Source organism: Lepidochelys olivacea (assembly GCF_965140295.1).
Source record: "Lepidochelys olivacea isolate rLepOli2 genome assembly, chromosome: 7".
Lineage (NCBI taxonomy): Eukaryota > Metazoa > Chordata > Testudines > Cheloniidae > Lepidochelys > Lepidochelys olivacea.
The window spans coordinates 78,080,700-78,101,338 of record NC_140417.1 but is presented as its reverse complement, the minus strand read 5'-3'; the positions used below and the strand labels follow the sequence as shown (position 1 = coordinate 78,101,338).

General features: G+C 42.6%; 1 protein-coding gene across 2 annotated transcripts in view; it reads right to left on the bottom strand.

Moving 5' to 3' along the window:
- Nucleotides 1-14,645: 14,645 nt before the first annotated feature.
- Nucleotides 14,646-20,639, bottom strand: part of ARID5B (AT-rich interaction domain 5B) — a 145,566-nt gene continuing 139,572 nt past the window's right edge. For both annotated transcript variants that reach the window (XM_084633784.1, XM_084633785.1), the window contains one exon: nucleotides 14,646-20,607. In XM_084633784.1, coding sequence (XP_084489910.1) covers nucleotides 18,445-20,607 — 2,163 coding nt within the window. In that variant the 3' untranslated portion in view covers nucleotides 14,646-18,444. The remainder of the gene's footprint in view (nucleotides 20,608-20,639) is intronic.

Here is a 20,639-nt window from a genome sequence, read left to right as displayed (position 1 = left end):
GGCTGTTCTTCCATCATAGCTGCAGGGCATGCTGCACAGCAGCCCATTCAATGGCATTCATTTGGGGGAGCTGCATTTTACTTGTCCAACAGCTCTGTATTCCCTCTACTGCTGTACATAGTCCAATTACTCAGGCCTAACGCAGATGGAGTATCTATCCGTTAGGGCTGTTGATTAATCACAGTTAACTTGCGATTAACTAAAAAAAATGAATTGCACTGTTAATCAATACAATGCCATTTGAAATGCATTAAATATTTTTGGATGTTTTCTACATTTTCAAATGTATTGGTTTCAATTACAACACAGAATACAAAGTCTACTCTGCCCACTTTATATTATTATTTTTGATTACAAATATTTGCACTGTAAAAATGACAAAAAAGAAATAGTATTTTTCAATTCACCTCATACAAGTACTGTAGTGCAATCTCTGTATTGTGAAAGTCCAAATGTAGATTTTTTTTGTTACATAACTGCACTCAAAAACAAAACAATGTAAAACTTTAGACCCTGTAAGTCCACTCAGTCCTACTTCTTTTTCAGACAATCGCTTAGCGACAAACTAGTTTGTTTGCATTTACGGGAGATAATGCTGCTCACTTCTTATTTACAATGCCATCAGAAAGTGAGAACAGATGTTCGCATGGGACTTTTGTAGCCGGCATTGCAAGGTATTTACATGCGAGATATGCTAAATATTCATATGCCCCTTCATGCTTTGGCCACCATTCCAGAGGACATGCTTCCATTCTGATGATGCACATTAAAAAAAGAATGCATTAATTAAATTTCTGACTGAACACCTTGGGGGAGAATTGTATGTCTCTGGCTCTATTTTACCTGCATTCTGCCATATATTTCATGTTGTAGCAGTCTCGGATGATGACTCAGCACATGTTGTTCATTTTAAGAACACTTTCGCTGCAGATTTGACAAAACACAAAGAAGGTACCAATGTGAAATTTCTAAAGATAGCTACAGCACTCAATCCAAGATTTAAGAATCCGAAGTGCCTTCCAAAATCTGAGATGGATGAGGTGTGGAGAAGTCTTAAAAGAAGCAACCCTCTGATGCGGAAACTACAGAACCCGAACCACCAAAAAAGAAAATCTACCTTCTGCTGATGGCATCTGACTCAGATGATGAAAATGAACATGCATCGGTCTGCACTGCTTTGGACTGTTATTGAGCAGAACAGGTCATCAGCATGGATGCATGTTTTCTGGAATGGTGGTTGAAGCATGAATGGCCATATTAATCTTTAGCGCATCTGGCATGTAAATATCTTGCGACGCCAGCTACAACAGTGCCATGAGAACACCTGTTCTCACTTGCAGGTGACACTGTGAACAAAAAGCGGGCAGCATTATCTCCTGCAAATGTAAACAACCTTGTTTGTCTGAGCGATTGGCTGAACAAGAAATAGGACTGAGTGGACTTGTAGTGTCTAAAGTTTTTTACTGTTTTATTTTTGAATGCGTTTTTTTATACATAATTCTACATTTGTAGGTTCAACTTTCATGATAAAGTTGGCTTAACTGGCTTTAATTTAAGGAGTACTTGTGGCACCTTAGAGAAGTGAGCGGTAGCTCACGAAAGCTTATGCTCAAATAAATTTGTTTGTCTCTAAGGTGCCACAAGTACGCCTTTTCTTTTTTCGAATACTGACTAACACGGCTGCTACTCTGAAACCTAGCTTTAATTTGGGACCAGACCCTCAGCAGGTACAAATTGACAAAGGATCATTGATCACAAAGACCTCTGTGTATCCAGTATCATTGACCTCAAAGAGGCCATGCCAATTTAGACCATCTGAGTATCTGGGCCCTGGTGTTTGTAGAATTTTTTGTTAAATGCATTAAGCAAGAAAAGTATTGATTTTGATGATACCTGTCCCTTGTGAACTGAATTGAACATCCAACTCATTTCACATAGGCAAGGAGGTGGTAAGGACTTCCAGTCACTACTGGAAGGTATTTTGGTTTTCTAGGTAATGACCGGGTCTCAGTCATATGTGCCATTGTGAATTCAGTAGACCGTCTGGGTCTTTTGTTTTGTTTGTATTAGACCAGAATACATACAGTACTGTACATTTTAAAACAAGGCGTTGGCCTTGTTTGGCCAGCCCTAGGCAAGCCTAAGTCATCCACTAAATATTCTGTCTCTGGTTTTGTAACCAACCATTTTGTAAATCTAAGCAAAATCTTTTTGTGCTGTTTGTTCCTCGTCCACTTGGAATGGGAGGAAAGGGTGTATTGAAACCCTTGCCTCTTGCTTACGAGGTCAAGTGTTTTATCGCAAGCAAAATATTGCCTGCTGTAGTCCTCAGCTGTGTGCCTGTGAGTGCCTGCCAACTATAATTAGAAACAAATGGTTTTATTTCTCATTTTACAGCTCTGTGGACATTTGAAAAAGCAGCTTTTTTGCAAGCCAAAGAAGCCCCCAAACCTGTAATCAGTGTGTGCTGTCTGTCACCCCATACGGTTATAGGGGCCAGGCTGCTGATTTCATCTTATTACAGTGGCACTAGTACTGAGCACCCCCTTCCCCATGCCAGAGCTGCTGCAGGCACAGAGCAAGGAGCAGCTGAATCTTGCCCCTAGCGAAGTCAACGGCAGGACTCCTGCTTACGCCAGTGGGGTAGGATCAGCCCTCAGAGCTGCGCTACTCCTGCTATGAGAGTTGCAAGCAACACATTAATTCACTTATTTATTTTCTGTCCCTGTGACCAGAAATAGCTGGGGGCAAAACATGTTCTTGTAACCCCTTGCCAGAGATCTCTACTGGTGGAGGGTGTTCCCTCCTACCCTCTGAGAAGAGATAGATGTGGAAGGGTGCTTGCTCCAGCCCTAGGACAGGGGGAGGAGGAAGAACCCATGTTCAGGCATGAAAGGCTGTGTAGAGCACAGTTGGGCTGGTGTACAGAGGCGAAGAAGAAGGAACACTGTGCTCTCCTCTACGTGCAGGGAGCAGCAGCTGGGGAGGTTTATGGTGGCCAAAATTCTCCATGCCCAGGGATAACTTCTTATAGTTAAATATTGCGAGAGCACCTAGAGCCCGTAATCGGGTCAGGTCCCCATTTTGCTAGGCGCTGTACAGATAAATAGCAAGTGGAAGTCCCTGCCCTGGAGCATTTAGAACTGGTGAGACAAACTAGTTGGCCAGACGGGAAGGAGTGGGATTTGGTGGGGGTTAACACAAGGTAACAAAACTGCAAGTCTGAGCTGATGAAGCACTGCGCTGCAGACAAAAGACATCTTCCCACACAATTCAGCTACTGCAGATGGTAAGAGCCTTCCTGCCTGTAAGAGGAACAACAATCTAAGCACTAATCTGGTGTGTAACAGACTGTTACCGACTCTGGCGCATCCTTGTTAATGTGCAAAGCGTCTTGCTTTAATGAACTGCTCATTCATTGGTGGGTTGTACTCCAAAATGGCACTGTCAAGTACTTGATTGTTTTTCCTTACACCACTGTGTTTGTAATAAATAATGCTTCACTCTACAAACAATGTCCATTCCCAATTTACTCACATTGATTTCCCCCCTCCCTCATGCTTGTATGTCTAAGAATGCTTGAGGCGGTATCGTCCAGTGGAATAAGATCTATGACAAGAGACAGGAACTCCATTGTTCTCATCTCATTTCCATGTACGAGACGCTCTTTGACTTTAGGCAAGTCACCTTACGCACCCGTGCCTCAGTTTCCCCATCTACAGCACAGGAACACTGCTGTAATGCTGGCTGCTGTGCCTCACAGTGTCTCATTAATGTTTCTAGAGTGCTAAACGTCACTGAAATTCATTGTGTTTGCGTGTTTACTAGAGTTCTAATTAGCTGCCAAGTTATTTCAGCTGCTAGACCCTTTCATGTGCTAACCATAACAAAGTTGACTAGTTTTCTTACCCTAATGAGGAACGAGCAAAGAGGAGAAAGGAATGGGTAACTTTGTAAGTGTTTTTCCACCAAGTATTGGGTGTGGAAAGCAGAGTGGAAGGATGGTCCGGGCACGAGACTGGGGCTCAGAAGTAATAGGTTCCATTCCAAACTCCACCACGGAGTTCCAAGTTACTTCATCCCAGACTTCTAAAGGTATTTGGGTACCTGCAAATCTGGTTGTTAGCTGCCTGAATACCTGTGATATTCTTACTCCTTGTGCCTCAGTTCTCCATCCCCAAATGGGGATAATGGTACTTATGGAGTGGAGAGACTGACCACATTAGAGACTGAGTGGTGCTCAGATGCTATGGTAAAAGACAGCAGCAAGAGAGACCAGGTGAGGAAAAGGCACAGGAATGGGGAAGGCGACAGCACTGGAAAGGCGTGACTTGGTGGGACTCGGGAGGCTTACACAGAGAAGTGGGAAGGGAAAGTGCTCGTGGTAGAGAGAGCTGGAAGGAGACACAAGGAACTCAAAGAGGAGAAGAATCTGTCTGTTGTCCACAGAAGGAGAGTGAAGATATAAAGAGGCCCAGTAAGAAGAAAGTTGATTAAGTAGGTGGCAGTGGCTGGGCCTATATCAGTCCTGTGAAGGGTTAATGTAGCTTTGTGGTTTCCTTTCTGAGTGGTGTATCAGTATGGGTTCCAAACAGGCCTTCTCTCTTTGCGTCAGAGTCTGAAATACACAATTGATATGCATTCTCAGCCAAAAGAAATGTTTAAGCTAAATTGTTCCTTCAACACAGCTTACTTTCCTTACACAGCCAAGAAGGTTTGGTATAGTTTTAGGGCAAGATCCTCAGATGATGTAAAGGCGATGTAGCTCTGTTGGAGCTATGCTGACTTTGATTTCTTTTAATTCTCCTTTTTTCATATTCATGTAGGAAAATAAAAACAAGATTTCACTTCCTTCCACCTGTGGCCTCTTCTCCCAGTTGCAAACTTTGATCGTTTCCCTTCTTGTGTTATTTACGGAGCTCAGCTCATCCTCACTCGGTTCAATTTACATTCTTACTGATGCACTAGCAACATTAGTGTCCATGCTTCTCTGGGAATAGATTTGTTAATCGCTCTTCGTTATTGCTGTGGCAGCAGAGCACTAAACACTGGAGGCCCTAAATAAATAGGTGGTATTGTTTGCTTTTCCATCTCACGGGGATAGAGTAATAAAAAATATTTCGAATTCCCAACCTCGCTATTTTAAGACAGAGTAAATTTGGCACTGAAATTACCGAACATCATCCCTTTTATTGACTTGATACCAGACATCAGGTTTCACTGTATAAATATCAGTACAAAAAGCATTTGATGAGTGGGATTAGTTTCAGACCATCACTGCCAAGTGACTTAGTTTAGTCACAGAAGCCTCGCTGCCTTCTGTGGTATTTGAGGAATTTCAAAGAAAAGTGGGAACAATTTCCAAAAATTCTCCCAGAGGGGTGCTCCATGAGTCAGAGGACTGGAGGCAGTGGAGAAATGAACATCAGTCAGAAGGTCCTGAGTTCTCATCCCAGGTTTGACAGTGATTTGCTGGGTGAACGGGGGCCAGTCAGTGCACCTCTTAGCCTCAGTTTCCCTATTTGTAAATAGAGATAGTGATCTCCCTCCACCTTATAGGGAGGATTAATTCATTAGTATTTATAAGGCCCTATATAAATTCCAACATAAAATGCTGTTAATTTTGCAGGGTCATATAAGTGGTCTGAGGGGATATTACTTTAAGACCATTAGTTTTATGTAAACCTTAGAAAAGCAGAATAACATCTGCACTTTTCCAAAAAGGCACCCAAGTAGCTGAGCCCCACAGAGAGCCTAGCTTCTTCATTTTCCACACATTCTCAGATGTGCATCACAGAATATCATCATTTGTTTCATACATCGACGTCTCTGATGCCACGTGTGATTTGTCACCGCATGGACTTTTGCTTTTTTCAAGCTAGTGCTCAGACTTCAGGCTGTGGGTGGATGAGATATGCCTGGGGACCCATGCTAAGGCAGCATCTAAGGGCACTCTGGTAGCTGGTTAGCATGTGCAATCAGACCCTGAGCACTGCACACAGGTGCAAGGATCGGAGAGCTGGCAGTACCTTGCAGGATGGGACCCTTTGTAAAGACAGAGGAATGATTGCCTTGAGTCTGCTAACTGTCTAATCAAGGATTTGTAAAATTCTTGTGTATATGGCCATAAAGGCAGCTGGAAAGCAGCCCAGCTGCTGTGTGATTAAGAGGAAGGTATTCTAGGTTTGCAGTCATTGATAAAATGAAACAGTTATGGATGGATAACAAATGTTATATTTTTCTTATTTTCTCTGTGTGAGAAAAACAAAGTTGGTTTGGCGGTTGCTTAGTTAATTTTTTAGCTCTAGTACTGTTGTTATTATTTGTTGTATCGTCACCTACCTCTTATGTACTTTTCACCCATAGATCTGAGAGTCTACACTGGAGATTAAGTATCATCACCATTCCATAGATGGGGAAACCGAAGCACAGAGGTGAGGTGACTTGGCCAAAGTCATATAGCAACATCATCAGCAGAGACAGGTCTCTTGACTCCCAGTCTAGTGCCCTATTATCTGGACCACACTGCCAGCCCAATGTGAAGTTTTCAAGCTGAACTTCCTGGGCTTCTTAAGACCCTTTGGAGGGGATCCCATTACCACCAGGTGCACATGGTAAGGGAAGGTGCATCTATCTACCAAGTTTCAGAGTAACAGCCGTGTTAGTCTGTATTCGCAAAAACAAAATGAGTACTTGTGGCACCTTAGAGACTAACCAATTTATTTGAACATAAGCTTTCGTGAGCTACAGCTCACTTCATCGGATGCATGAAGGATTCATCCGATGAAGTGAGCTGTAGCTCACGAAAGCTTATACTCAAATAAATTGGTTAGTCTCTAAGCTATCTACCAAGGAGTCTCATGAGGCTTGTCAGGGGCATCCCTCCCATAGGCCCTATGTTTGTGAGACCACAGGAGATTGGGCATTATGTGGAAGAACACATCTCATGGGTGTTGCTGCAGCCAAGTGCCTGAAGAGAACCTGCAGCATGGGCTAGTTGGGAGAGCTGATGGGAAGTGCACTACTGCTGAGGTGTCACAGGGCTGGAGTACTAGCCCTTCTCTGGCTTCTGCAGCTAAGAAACAGCCCATGGTTTGCTACAGTGGGACTCCCCTTTGATAATCTCCAGGAGATGCATCAGGTGGAGATGGCAGACAGAGGACTTCAGCCTTCACAGTGGCCAGGCAGCTTGTTTAAAAGGCACTTCAGCTCAGCTGGATGAAATGCTTTTGATAGCTAAGTGGCAAATGCACAGCCTGTTACTGCAGCTCTGTTTTCATGTAGTTTGACTAGATTGTAAGCTATTTGCGACAGGGACCATCTTTTGGTGTGTCTGTACAGCACTTAGCACAATAGGCCTGATCCTGAGCGCAGTCTGGGATTGTTCTTGTTCTTTTGAACCAGTTTTAAAAAACTTTACTGCAGGGAGGAGTGTTTTAGTTAATTTCCAATTAACTTCTGAAGTGGCTAATTCTTTTCCAAGATGTCTATAAAAAGATAATCGGCCAAAGCAGTTACAGGCCCTGTACTTTTATATGCAAGAAAGAAGGGTCAAATTATTCAGCCCCCCCCCAAATATCCAGGGGACACTGCTTAAAATGGCATTAAGCTCCCCATACAGGGGCTTGCCCATCACATTTCAAAGTCTCATTCCTCAGGTAAAACACTAGATGGAGTATGTAACATTTTTTAAATGAAAAACACGTCCATGAATGCAGGATAAACAGAGCTAGGAGAAAACAAGCACTAGGGGATGCATATAAAAGTTAGGTATTATGATATAATAGACCTAATTTTCACTGGGATTCATTCTGAGCCAGCTCTAAGGCGTGTGGGAAGGTATCTTTGCCTCTCAGCTACAGAAGGGGAGCAAAGCTACTCTCCAGCTAGGGTGACCGGATGTCCCGATTTTATAGGGACAGTCCCGATTTTGGGGACTTTTTCTTATATAGACTCCTATTACCCCTCACCCCCATCCCGATTTTTCACACTTGCTGTCTGGTCACCCTATCTGCAGCAGATTCTTCAGCCTCAGTGGATCTACATAATCACAGACTCAAGAATATATTAGAAAATAGTAGGGAGAGTTTGTTCTCGTCTATTGGGTAGCATCCTCATTATTCTTAAAAATTCAGCACCTAAGGTGCTCTTCAGAGCAGAGGGACAATATCAAGGCTACACAAAGTGACACTGGCTGGCTCATACAACAAGTGCTGTTAGTGTCTCTTCCCCGCAACATCCCCTTCTTTGACACATCTGATTGAGTTTCCCAAAAGCTGTCTAAGAGCTCTCCCCCAACACTGTAAAGGTTCTCAGTCCCTCCCCACTATGCAAAGTTAAAAGTGGAGCATGGAAAGAGGCAGAAAAGGGCCTTCAGCCAGGGATGGCCTGGAATTTGCAGTGGGAATAATATGGGTATATGTAGTTATAATACTGAAGATCAGAATGTCTACATACATTTTGGTGCACTATTTTCTCAAGGAAGTTATACAAGTCATGACTCATATTTCAGTGTTCAATATTATATAAACAAAAGTTGAAAACATTTGATTATAGGAAAATGACAATAATGCAAAGCTGTAGGCTTGAAGCATTAAGCAATAGAAGCATGTGGCATTAGACGACCAGTCCAGGTCCATCTGGCCATGCAGCATTCTGTAGCAGAAGACCAACTCTGATGTAGTGGATAGATCAAGGCTGTTCCTCAGTTCTGAATGGATATATCCGAAGTTTGAAAAGATTTATTCTATGCTTGCTGTAATTGCTGGACACTGATGATTACTTTTCCCAGTTTAAACCAGGTTTAAGCTGGTATTTACCAATGCCCTGTGTCCTAAGCTAGTTTTTCCTGGGAAATTGCCAGTCCTGCCTTCAACAAAGGAAATTTTTAAGAACTCACCTTTTCATTTACTCTTTTCCTTTCTTTGCATTTTGCTTGCTTGAGGCTTCCCTGAAAGAAGCTTGTGGCTCCTCACACTCTAAGAAACACTGGGAATTAGCTAGTAGTTTCTTAAAGTAACTAAAGGGACAACAAAGATTGCATGTGATTAAATGATTGGGCATAGCATGCTCTTGCCAGTAGCGTTCTCAAACATCTTTTGGATACTATTGCAATGATGATAGGCACAAACTACCAGACACTGTGTTAAAAAGGAAGCTTTGAGAGCTCTCAGAAATAGACTCTGATGCTATCCCAGGCAGTACTTAGGCCTATGCTGGAAACTGCAACTAGTGGTATAAGACCCTCCTATTCCAGGATCTCATCCCATACCTGGCATGGTGGTGGTGCTGGTTCCTGGGGTAGAACGCTGCAGGACCGGTGCGTGGCAGAGCGTGCATGCCTCTGGAAACTTCCCCAGTGCCAGGCTGTGGGGGATATCAGTGTGTGCTGGTCATTGATGCACTGAATAGACAATAATAAAGGTGTCTAACACAATTATTCTTTATGTAAGGTATTAAGCAGAGAGCCCAGATCATTTAGAAAACAACCACCTCCCTGAATGAAATGCTCCTCACTCTAGCTCAACCCTTCTCTGTGTGTGTTATCTGTGATTAGGTAGACAGCATACTTCCCTGCCCCCCGCCCCCAGCTTCTCTCTGATGAACATGGCTAAACATGCAGAGCCTTGTTATAACCTTCCAGTCTCCTCTGCCATGTGACCTCCTGATCAACCTCAACAGCTGAGCACAGATCCCGACCAGATGACTTGAGTGCCAGGTGACCTCTCCCCTGATAAACCAGTTCTTTGGAGTACGTGCCCGCTTTCTGGCTTGGGTGTTCGTGTTTGAATAGATGCCCACCATCAATATTTAACAACACTTGCTAGCCTTGTGCCAATCTATGGAGGCAAAAGTACAAGAGAAAAGGCAAACAAACTCACATTCATAATGGCGTTTGCAGTCTGATAAAGCCACATACAGAGCGTTTAGTAGATGAAACGGAATTATTTAGAGTACATAGACAAAGTCCCTAGCTAGTCACACTGTGCTGTCATGTCTGCATTAACTGGAAAATCCTGTTGCAACATGGATGTCCCTAACTGGGTCAGATAACCACGGGCCAGGGCAGTTAGACTTGTAGGCCAAGATTTTCAAAAATGAGAGTCTTACCCTAGGCTCCAAGCTCCAGCGGTAAGCTCCAGTTCTAAATATGGGCGACCTCATTTGCTAACGTGCTGAGTACCCATAACTCCCACTAATGCTGTGTAAGCAGCACATTTGAAAAGCAACCCAACGTACTTAGCAGTCTAAAGATGTATTCAGGAGCCTGACTTTGGGCCCACACTTTTGAAAAGCTATGGTAACATTTTCAAAAGCACCTAAAAGTAATTTAGGTGCTACACACCTTTGCGGCTTTGGGCCTACGTTGCTTTCGAACATGAGTCTTAAGAACCTATGTCTGATTGATTTCAATGTGAAAAATCCCTTAGTTTTAAAAGGCATTTAGGTGCCTAAGGATGCAGATAGGTGCGTAAGGGCATTTTCAAAAGCAGCTAGATAACTAACGCCATTGACATTCAATGTGAATTGAGCTCCAATGGCTCAGATGCTCAAAGGTTTATGTGCTTAAGGCTGCCTGAGAGGTACGTGCCCCAGTACCTTTAAGGAGCTGGGCCTAAGTGCCTCATTTAGCTTTGAAAATGGGACTTATGAGCCTAGAGCATATAGATATTTTTGAACATGCTACCCCCGTGACCATATGTCCTGAGGGAAATGTGCTTGAGTTAGACAATCCTCTGTAGGCACATGGGGAGCTAATGCTGAGCAACCACCTGAAAACTTGGCTCTGAGTAAAGGTGCAAAAAAAGGTGCTGTGCCCTTGCAGTTTGAAACAGCTTTTAAAAACTTTTTCGTGCTGAATAACCAGCCTTAGCAGTAGCGCCTCCTGTCTGCCACTGAAGGCGAAGGGGTGGCACCACAAGGGCCCATTCAGGCTGCCAACAGTCCCAAAGTGACCATTACAGTGGAGACACGCTCAGTTTTAACTTCAGATGAGTTGGGTTATTCTGTCAGCAGAATGCAGCAACTTAATCCGAGTGGAAAAGGGAGCAAACCAGAACATGTGCCTGCTTTTGTCATCGTTCACTGGTAACGGCAGTATTGAAACATTGTGCAGGAATCGTGAATAGTTCCTCTTGCTCTTTTTTTTTCTACTCTCCCACTGAATTTTAACCCTGTCAGTACAGCGATCCAGACTAACATTAAGCACATTCTACAAAAAGTACTGACCCCGAAAAGAAGTAAAGCACCCTAATAATAATCCTTTGCTGTTCTATAGCACCTTCCATTTTTAGATTCACAAAGCAATTACCCATTAGTTACAGCTGGGGAAACTGAGCCACAGCATGGTGAAGGGGCTGGCCCGTGATAATGCAACAAGTGAGTGGGCGGCGTCCAGCTCCGTGCTGAAATCCCCTGTGACCCAGTCTGCTGAAAGGACTAGACATGCTGCCTTCAGTCTGAACATAAATATCAATAAGTTTTGCGTAATTTACGAAGAAAAGATTTTGTTTTTCAAACTAAACAACATCATTTAATTTGTAAACCCTGTATAAACGCATGCCTTGGCGGCACACAAACTTGTGCCCGGTTACTTTAAGCAGCGTCTATCCCTGCATGGCTGCTCTGATGGCATTTGAAGGGTGGTTTATTAATGTTCAGCTTAGACCTGTTCCTTAAATTACGTAGACTGACCACACAGCCTTCTGCACTGGTTTAACTACGTTGATATAAAAGTGCAACGCTGTATGTAGATGTGCCTTTAGTAATGCGCAGATACCAACCCCTGGGTCCCGTTGGCTCCCTCTGCCTTCTGAAGCAAGCCTGCATATTTGACTGATTAAAAAGGGGTTGTAATAGGTTCAGCTCTGCAGCGGCACCATAGTGGCAGAAATTCAAACTGCAGTGTATTATGCCGCAGGTACCACCAACAGCAATGCCAAACACACCTGCACAGGGTGTGTGCCTGTCGTGGCCGGTAGCAAGAACGTATTATAATAGATTGCCATAGCAGGTGTTCGTATCCCAGCCATATAGAGTACATGACACGTTCTGACTTTGGGCCAGATGGGCTACCCCAGTGATATAGTTTCAGTACATTTGAAACCCTTTCTATAAGGGCCCAGCACTGCACAGAAATGGGTCCATAGACTCACTGGGGCGGCCGGGGTGGGGGTGGAAAGACACCCCCCCCCCATTACTTGCACTGATGCATAACTTACCATATGTAACTGACTAAAAAGGGTTAAAAAAGATGACAAAGGGACCTAAGGTCCATTGGGCAGCCTGCCACACTATAGCTGTGGTTTGCAAACTGTTCCAGTCCCCCTCCCAAATCCACAGACTCTCTTCCCACCTCCCCCAGCCCCGCCCCATTACTCCAGTGCCAAGGATTTCTCAGCAGCAGAGCCTGGGCTGAAGATAGAGCTGGGGCACAGCACTGGGGCTGGGGGAATTGCTGAGGGCTAGAGGCTGAGTTGGGCTGTGGATGTGTGTAGAGTGTTTGTGTGTGTGTGGGGCGGGGGGGGGGGGGTGAGAGACAGGTGGAGCTGGACTGAGGAGGGCCAGAGAAGGATGGCTGGGGGCATTGAATGGGATTGGGGTGGAGCTGATCGGGGGGGGGGGTGTGAGCATGGGTAGCCCAGGCCCCGCTGCACCTGCCACCTCCCCCCCCAAATATTCCTCTGTGCTCCACAGTTGGGGCGGGGGGCACTGCACTCCAGTAGCCACATACATACCATTTAAACATTTGACGTGTAGCTGGTCAAATTACCCCGTGCTCTCATTCTGCTCTGCCTCCCCAAGAGAAGTAGATGGGCATCGACCTAAAACATGACGGGGAGGCCTGCATTGTGGTCCCAGCTCTACAGCAGATTTACGATATGCTGTGGGGCCAATCACCTAGACTGACATTTTTCAATGGCACTTAAGGAAGTTAATGGGATTTGGATGCCTAATATGTTTAGGCAGCTTTGACGATCCCAGGCATTATTCCCACTGTGCCTCAGTTTCCCCAACTACATAGCTAATCCTTTGTGTGTGTGTGTGTATGTGTCATTCCTTAATATTTAAGCACTTTGGCAGGTGCTGTAGAATAGTGACATTCACCCCTTCTGTGCAGGAGGCCTGAGCTGGGGAGGACTGGAATGCCTTAAATCTGCAGGCAGGCCATAGGGCTGAACTGCAGCATTTACATGAGCCCAGAAAATGCAGATGCCCCTGTGTGGCTTATGGTATGTGGAGCACTTTGACAAAGCCTTTGCAGCTCAGTCCAGCTCCCCCCATATGTAAAATACAAATGCTGCCTATCTAAAACATTTCTCCACATTGATGTCAGCTATTAACACAGTCCCTCACTTAGTAGCTACCAGGATAGCTCCTTTGAGTTCAGTGCAACTGCACTGATTTACACCCACCCCTCATCTAGACCCTCAGTCTTTCTGGTATTGTCTCTCATTTCCCTAATGTTTTTGGTTATTTTCCTTAAAGCACGAGCTATGTCTGGCAGCCTCATCTGGTGCTATCAGCGTAATCAGTATTTGTTCTGTTGTACTGATGATTGATGAGGTACCATTCTCTCGCTCTCTGTGCTGTACACGGAACTAGTTCCTTTGGGTGGGAGCTTATTTTGTTCAGACTGTCAATACACTAACTCGGTGTTTGCAGCATGCTTTGCGCTCCTCAGCTGGAAGATGGCACGTGAGTGCAATGCGTCATCATCATAATTGCCAGTAGCTTTACCCTATCGTCCTGTAGGGTACAGCCGATGAGAGGGAAGCCCTAACATAACGTGGCGTCAGCTTTTGGGAATTTTGATGAGGTCACGCGCACTTTTGCTTGGTGCTGGGAATTTATGGGTGTGGGGGAGGTTTCAGTGTAGTCTATGCATAGGATGACATGCATTCTAGTTCTGAGGGCCCATGGAATCACTTAAGCCATTAATTGGGACCATACAATGGCCCTAAGCATTGTGGTGAATTTGCCCTTAAAGCTGAGGAGGTCTGGTATATGGCTGCAATGTAAATACATGCTGAAAATACACAGAAGTAAATGATGTTCTCCAGCTAGACAGGCTGGGAATGTAACAGTGTACTGGCATATTTTATTGAAAGGCAGTTTTTTTAAAGGGCCACCATGATTTTTGGAACCAGCTGGGAATATAACTAATGTGAGGTTTAGTTAGAGGTTGTTTACTGTCATCAACTAAATTCCTAGCTAACATCTGACTCCAGAGTCTTTATTGTTGGTTGAGCCAGAAAGAAGAGAGATTGATTTTCAGATGCCACCCTGAATCTGCAGTGCTAGCAGTTAGAAAAATCCCATTCTGAAATGCAAATGGAATAAATGTATTGTGGAAGTCATTGTCTGAGCCTGAATGTTATCCAGTGAAGGACTATTTTTACAGTCCCTTCTGACCATAGCCCCACTTTAATGAGAGAGAAGTGCAGCCATGGAGGAACCTTGAAGATGCCTGTCTCTTCCTCCTTAGGAAACTGTGAACTTCCAGTTCTTTAATCTAATCATTAGTGGGAGGGGATATTTTCTCAAGAGAAGCCAATATAAAAGGGTTGAAAGGTTGTCTGGGATAATATGTAATCCCTTGTGATAAGAGCTATTTACAGAATTATTAATCAAACACAAACGGGAACAGATAGTAGCCTTTTTTATTAAATATTACAGTGGATCAAAAAGTACAAAATATCTTTTGCCTGCTATGTGATTGGGAAACTATTGGCACATAATACAGTATCAAAAGCATTAATAAGTACAATTTGGAAAACATACAAAAATGGAGTGTTTATAGTTGGCTCAGCTTTATTTCTGGTAGTGTTTAAACTAATGCAAAGGTTACTCAATAACCTTTTAAATGGGATACTATATCATATTACTGGGCCGTTTTGCTATATACAGATAATCACCTTACAGAGCATATAGGCTACATAACTTGAATCACAAAAAGTGTACAATATTTACAACAAATGAAAGGTAAAAAAGTATAAACAGCTAGTAGATTATGCTGCCATTATTAGAACATATTTGAAACTGGGGGAGAGGGGAACAAGTAAAATATCAAACACATTTACAGCAAACACCTAGTAAGTGCTTATGATAATAGTTTCAATGTTGTCAGCCTCACATAAGTGAAATAATTCCCATTTCTCATTAAAATCATGACAATTGTAAAAGAAGACCAGCTGTGACCTGACTGACCACCACCACCACACACACACACACACACAAAAAAAAAAAGTGACTATGTTGAACAATGAATTAAAGAAATTAACCCTTCTCTTTGAAGGCACACTACACAAAATGTTTTAGTGACCTCATAGACGCATCAACATAGTAAGATACAGTACTTAAGGACTCATGCACCAATTCAATAAGTTGTAAAGTAAATACTTAGTTGCAACAAACTACTTTGTATGCCCTGATACGAATGGGAACTTATCTTGTCCAGTAACTAAATAAATACGACAGATCTGTTGCGAAATGCAATCATTACAAATTTTGACCCTTACTAGAAATATATTTTGTTGCGAAAGTCAGTTAGGTTCTGTTTTCTAAAGTTAAACTCAATCTGTAACCAGAAGTTACACGAATATTGTTTTTGCTGGGCTTTTATATTTAATTGAATCTCACAACCTTCAGAATCTGTAATGAATCTTGAACATAGTGCATTTGAATTGCAACATTTCTTGGCACTGGTTCTTGGTAAATATATTTATGACTCTATTGCCAATTAGATTCCACAGTTTCCTTTACAACCCTACCAATAACAATGGTTTTGATTGCACAAAGAAAGGCTTGTGCAATTTCATTCAATAATAAGGCCCCTTGAACTCAAACAATGCAAACAAAGCCCCATTTAAGACAGTTTAAAAAAAAAAAAGTAGTTCTCAGCCAATGGAGAATTCAATGGTCTTTCTGAAAGATTTCCCAGATTTCTGGTAAGAGTTTTTAAACAAATAATGTACTACTTCTGCTGGGGAGTTATGCCACCATTTCTTTTTATTTGTCCTGATGTTTTGCCCAGTATATTATGAGCTTCCTCAGACTGAAACAGCAAGTCTCCTCATGGAATAAATGAAGGAAAAAATCCTGCCCCCGCTACCCCCCGCCAACTCTGCACTGTGTTAACATTGTTTTAAAATGCTGTGATCAAATTCCAACATGTCATCAAAAGTGAAATAAGAGACTTGTTGTAAACAAATGCATGAATCCAGGATGTATAAAATATTATAAACAAATAAGAGAAATGTTCCATTTTCTGATTAAATGGCAGGCACATACATATTTGTGTTTGCTGTAGGTTTATACATTTCCCCCCACCCCTCGATTTTTACATGATTTAGGTCTCATGCAACTTCACTAGAGATGCCTTCTATGCTATGGCCTGTGACCAAATGAGCTTGTGATTTTGTTTTCTGTACAGTATGTGGAATAGCAGAATAATTTGCATTGGCACATTTATATTCTAGATTCTACTAGTCTGTTTACTGATCAATTAAATCTTGTTTTTCCACAGAAATATGAAGTATTTAATTGAAGAAAGTGGATCTTTAACAGTAGATGACTTCATAATTCTGGTTTCCACCTTTGGATATTAAATATGTTCCATAATATATTGTAATTGGCATTATATCCTGGGAAGTTCTAATAAGATGCGTGGCATGCAAGGTGTTTCCATTTTTATTTTTAACAGTTTTGATCATGCAGCATTTGAATAATAACTGAGATGGTTTAAATCATAACCCATTTTCACATTGTCAAATACTTCCAAATTTAACCTCTGACTCAATTTCTGTATTTAGCTCTCAAGTGACCATATGCATAGGAAGGTTCTTTCATTATGGAAACTGAAAACCTGTACTCATGGGCTTTTTATATTTACAAATTATTCCCAATGACTGGGGTTAGTTGTTCAGCATGAGTGCAGAGGGCTATCACAAAAGGTGCGCAGGCTTTAAGTCCCAGCTATGCAAATCATCACAGCTCCTTTGACTTCAGCGGAGCCATGCGGATTTTTGCCAGCTGAGAACCTAGCTCTCTGAATAGGGTTTACCTGATGCTTAGGCTTTGTGCTAGCTGGGGTGAGTTTCACTTGATCTAAACTAGGAGGAAGGGGCTGGGTAAGTGAGCATCACCGCTTAACCCACTATTCAGAATATTGAACCTTGGGCGACTATTTAGTGGTATTCTTCCTTGTAGGGGGAGGCACCTGCCCCCATCCCATCCCTGTTTCGAGGCACCGGACTCTTAAAACCTTTTGATTAAAAGATAAAGGTTGGCTCCTGTTCTATTTTTTGACATTCTTAACGTATTCTTACAACCCACAAATCTGTCTTCTGGACTCCATTGTTACTCAGCAGCTTGTTGCCAGTAAGATTTTGTTCTTTATTTCTCTGTATGCAGGAGGGTTTCACAGCCTAGATAAGGTAAATACAGTTGTTAACAAATTCACAGACCAAAAGCTTCTGTGGCCAGTAAAGCAGTGTATGAGCCATTGTGACAACACCAGTGGGAGCGACAGGTGCTCAGCACCTATCAGGAACAGACCATAGAAAAAAAAAGAACTTTGTTTGCATCAGTTGCATTGTTGTATAATCTACAGTATGTTTATAGCCTGAACCAATTGCTTCGGTTTGTAAACAATAAAGTCACCACCAAAAAAGCTGCTCAAAAGTATAAGAACTGGAAAAACTACACAAACACACACACACACACACAAATTAGGACAGCCACAGCCTTTAAAATAAGTTGCAGATAAAATGATACTGTTTAATTTAAAAAAAAAAGAGCACATGATATACTGGACAAATGAAACTATATAAATTATGTGACCAAATGTGACATTGATAGTTTTCAAAGCGGATATATACAGTCAAATTAAACAGTGTTTACCTTTCTGTTCTAATAGTGTTAAAATGAAGAATCTATTGCAGTTTTACTATACATTGCATTGATTGAACCTTTGAAAGTCAGGAAAGTTACCCCCCAAATGCATATCTATTGATTGTGTGTATTCCCTGCCTCCTTCTCTTTTTCAGATTCATCTAGAGTTCCATTCAGTCAAGGACTATCTAAGTACCCTCATCCTCCACTCCCTGAAAAAAAAAGCAAGTTTTTCCACTGGCTTCAAAGAGATCACGATCTGTCCCTAAACTTCCATTGGTTTGCTCTGATCTTTGCTGTCGTCGTACGTAAGACCTTTCAAAAAACTAATATGCAAAATGAAATGATTTGGGGAGTAGGTGTGGGAGCTGGAATTACAAACTGAAAAGTTGTTTTGTCTCAATCAGATCTGAAGCATTCAGCTACATGGGATGAGACTTACTGGTTAACAAAAATATTGATTTCTAATTCTGCAAGACATTATCACAGGGAAAGGAATGTAGCTAACAACATTTTTTCCTCCGATACTTTTTTTTTTTAAAAAGGGATTTACAGTTTTGTGCTCGGATGTACAGAAGACAGCTGGGAAGGTGGAAAGGCAGCTTGAGGATTTATAGCAGCTAAAGGATAAATGCTGTTGTGCAAAAGGTCACCGTATGAACTTCCTACAGGTGTTGCTGCAGCTAAGTGTCTATAGAGCTGCTGAGAATTTGCAGGGGATGTAAGAAATTGTCTTTGCACCATGAAGGAATGAAGAGCCAAAGGCTGCATTAGTGGAGAAAGCACAGTCTGATTTTTCAAGTACTGCAAAGGATGAGAATATCCAGCTGGGATGCGATTGTTCAACCCCGCACACAGAGTTCCTGGGTACAAGCCTGTGAAGATAGGGGTTGAAAGGGGAAATTTGTGGCTTTCCAACATGTTGCCAGAATGTAGACCATGAACTGATTTGCTGCCTTCGCCCTCTCGGTCGGGAACCTTTTCCTTTGCAGGTGCCTCCTTTGGTAAGTGCAGAGGGGAGACAGCTCGGATTTTTTTTTCAGAAATGACTTTGTCCAAATCCTCTAGGTTCCGTTTTAAAGGCCGAGCTGCCCCAATGTTTTGGGGGCTACTTTTGCGGCTTATTATTGGATGGACCATTCCTTCCATCTTTCTTAAATTCTCAAGTCTCTGATTCTGCTGTTTTCCGGACCTGTGAAGGGATTCACCATGTTTTTTAGGTGCTGACATGGTCATCGGAGAAACACGGCAAGCTTTGGGATTACAGTCTATGCTCACCCCCTGGCTGCCTGATGCATGGAATTGGGAAATACTTTTGCTTTCTTGTGGCACCATTGATGAATGCGGGAGACTGGACCCTGGAGTCTTTACAATCTGTTTGTGTAAGCTCTTTGGAAGACTCAAATCCGTAGGCTGATCATCTGAAGAGGCTTCCACTGCAGTCTTTTTTTCTTGCTGATGCAAAGATGGGTGATAATTTAAGTTAAGTTTTTCTTGGTGTTTGTGTTGAGCAAAAGTAGAAATATTTTCTGAATCTCTGAACATGTCTCGAGGGAGGTACTTTGATGTCTGTTCATTATTAAGGTGGTGTTCCGTGTGCCTATAAAGGCTGTGCAGATGAGGAGATGAGTAAAAGTCTGCCAAGAAACTGGGCACATGGGAATGCTGCAGTGCCCTTTTCTCATTCATTTTATCTTTGCAGTCCTGGATATCTGGCTTCAGTACATAAGATTCAGCAAGAGAGTTAAGGTGATGTTTTGAAAAATCACAACGCTTGGGATCTGGTTTACTTAACATGTCAGGCTTAAAAGCTTCATTAATAGATTTCCTTTCCTCTGAATTCTTGGTTTTAAAACTCTGCACATGTTGTATTACAGATGGTCTATTAACTGCCACAGAATCAGAATTGGGGGCATGGGGAGCCTGAGATATGCTTGCAGACAGTTCATCTCTGCTGTTTAATTTCTTTTTGCTAATCAAAGGTGGAGGTGACCCATAAGGATAACTACATGACAGGGTTGCCCCACTGACCTGCGATAGAAGTTTTTTCTTTGCCAGTGGTGACATGATGCCTGGATTACCCTTTGAATAGATTAGTGGTGTGTAACTAAAACTGGGATCATCGTTAATGGAACCTGGCAGTTCCTTTTCTTTGAACATGTCAAAATTCTGTACCACAAGAACTTCAGGCGTTTGCTTTAGTGCATTGTGTATGTCGTCATGTCCTAACTGATCCAGTTTCACTGTGCAGTTTGCAATATAATCAGCCATCTCTGGCAATTTATCGTCTTCCACGTCGTTTTGACCTGGTAACTGTACTTGGATTGCAGGGAAATGATTAAAAGTAAGTTCTTGGGGTTCACTTTCTAAACGGTCTGTAAAATTGTGTCCTCTTTGTTCTTGCTTTGTGTCATCAAGGGCATCTATTGGGGTGTGCAAGTGTTTGTTGCCTGTTGGCTCCAATATGGTATCCTCTTCAGGAGGCACTGAGGCACTTGAAAAAGAGACTGAGTGCTGAACTTTCTCCTTGGGCTTTTCACTGTTGGAGCTGCTTTCCACCAAGTCTGTCTTTTCCAGAGATACTGGCCCTGTTGCCTCTGGCAGAAGAGGCTGGGACCCTTCAATGGGTTTCTTGGTCTCCTCCACTGCAGGATGCTCAGGTAAACTTTTCTGGTCTGAAGAGTCTTGATCCTTCTCTTGTTCTGACGAAACCTAATAAAATGTTTCAATAGACAGTAATAAGA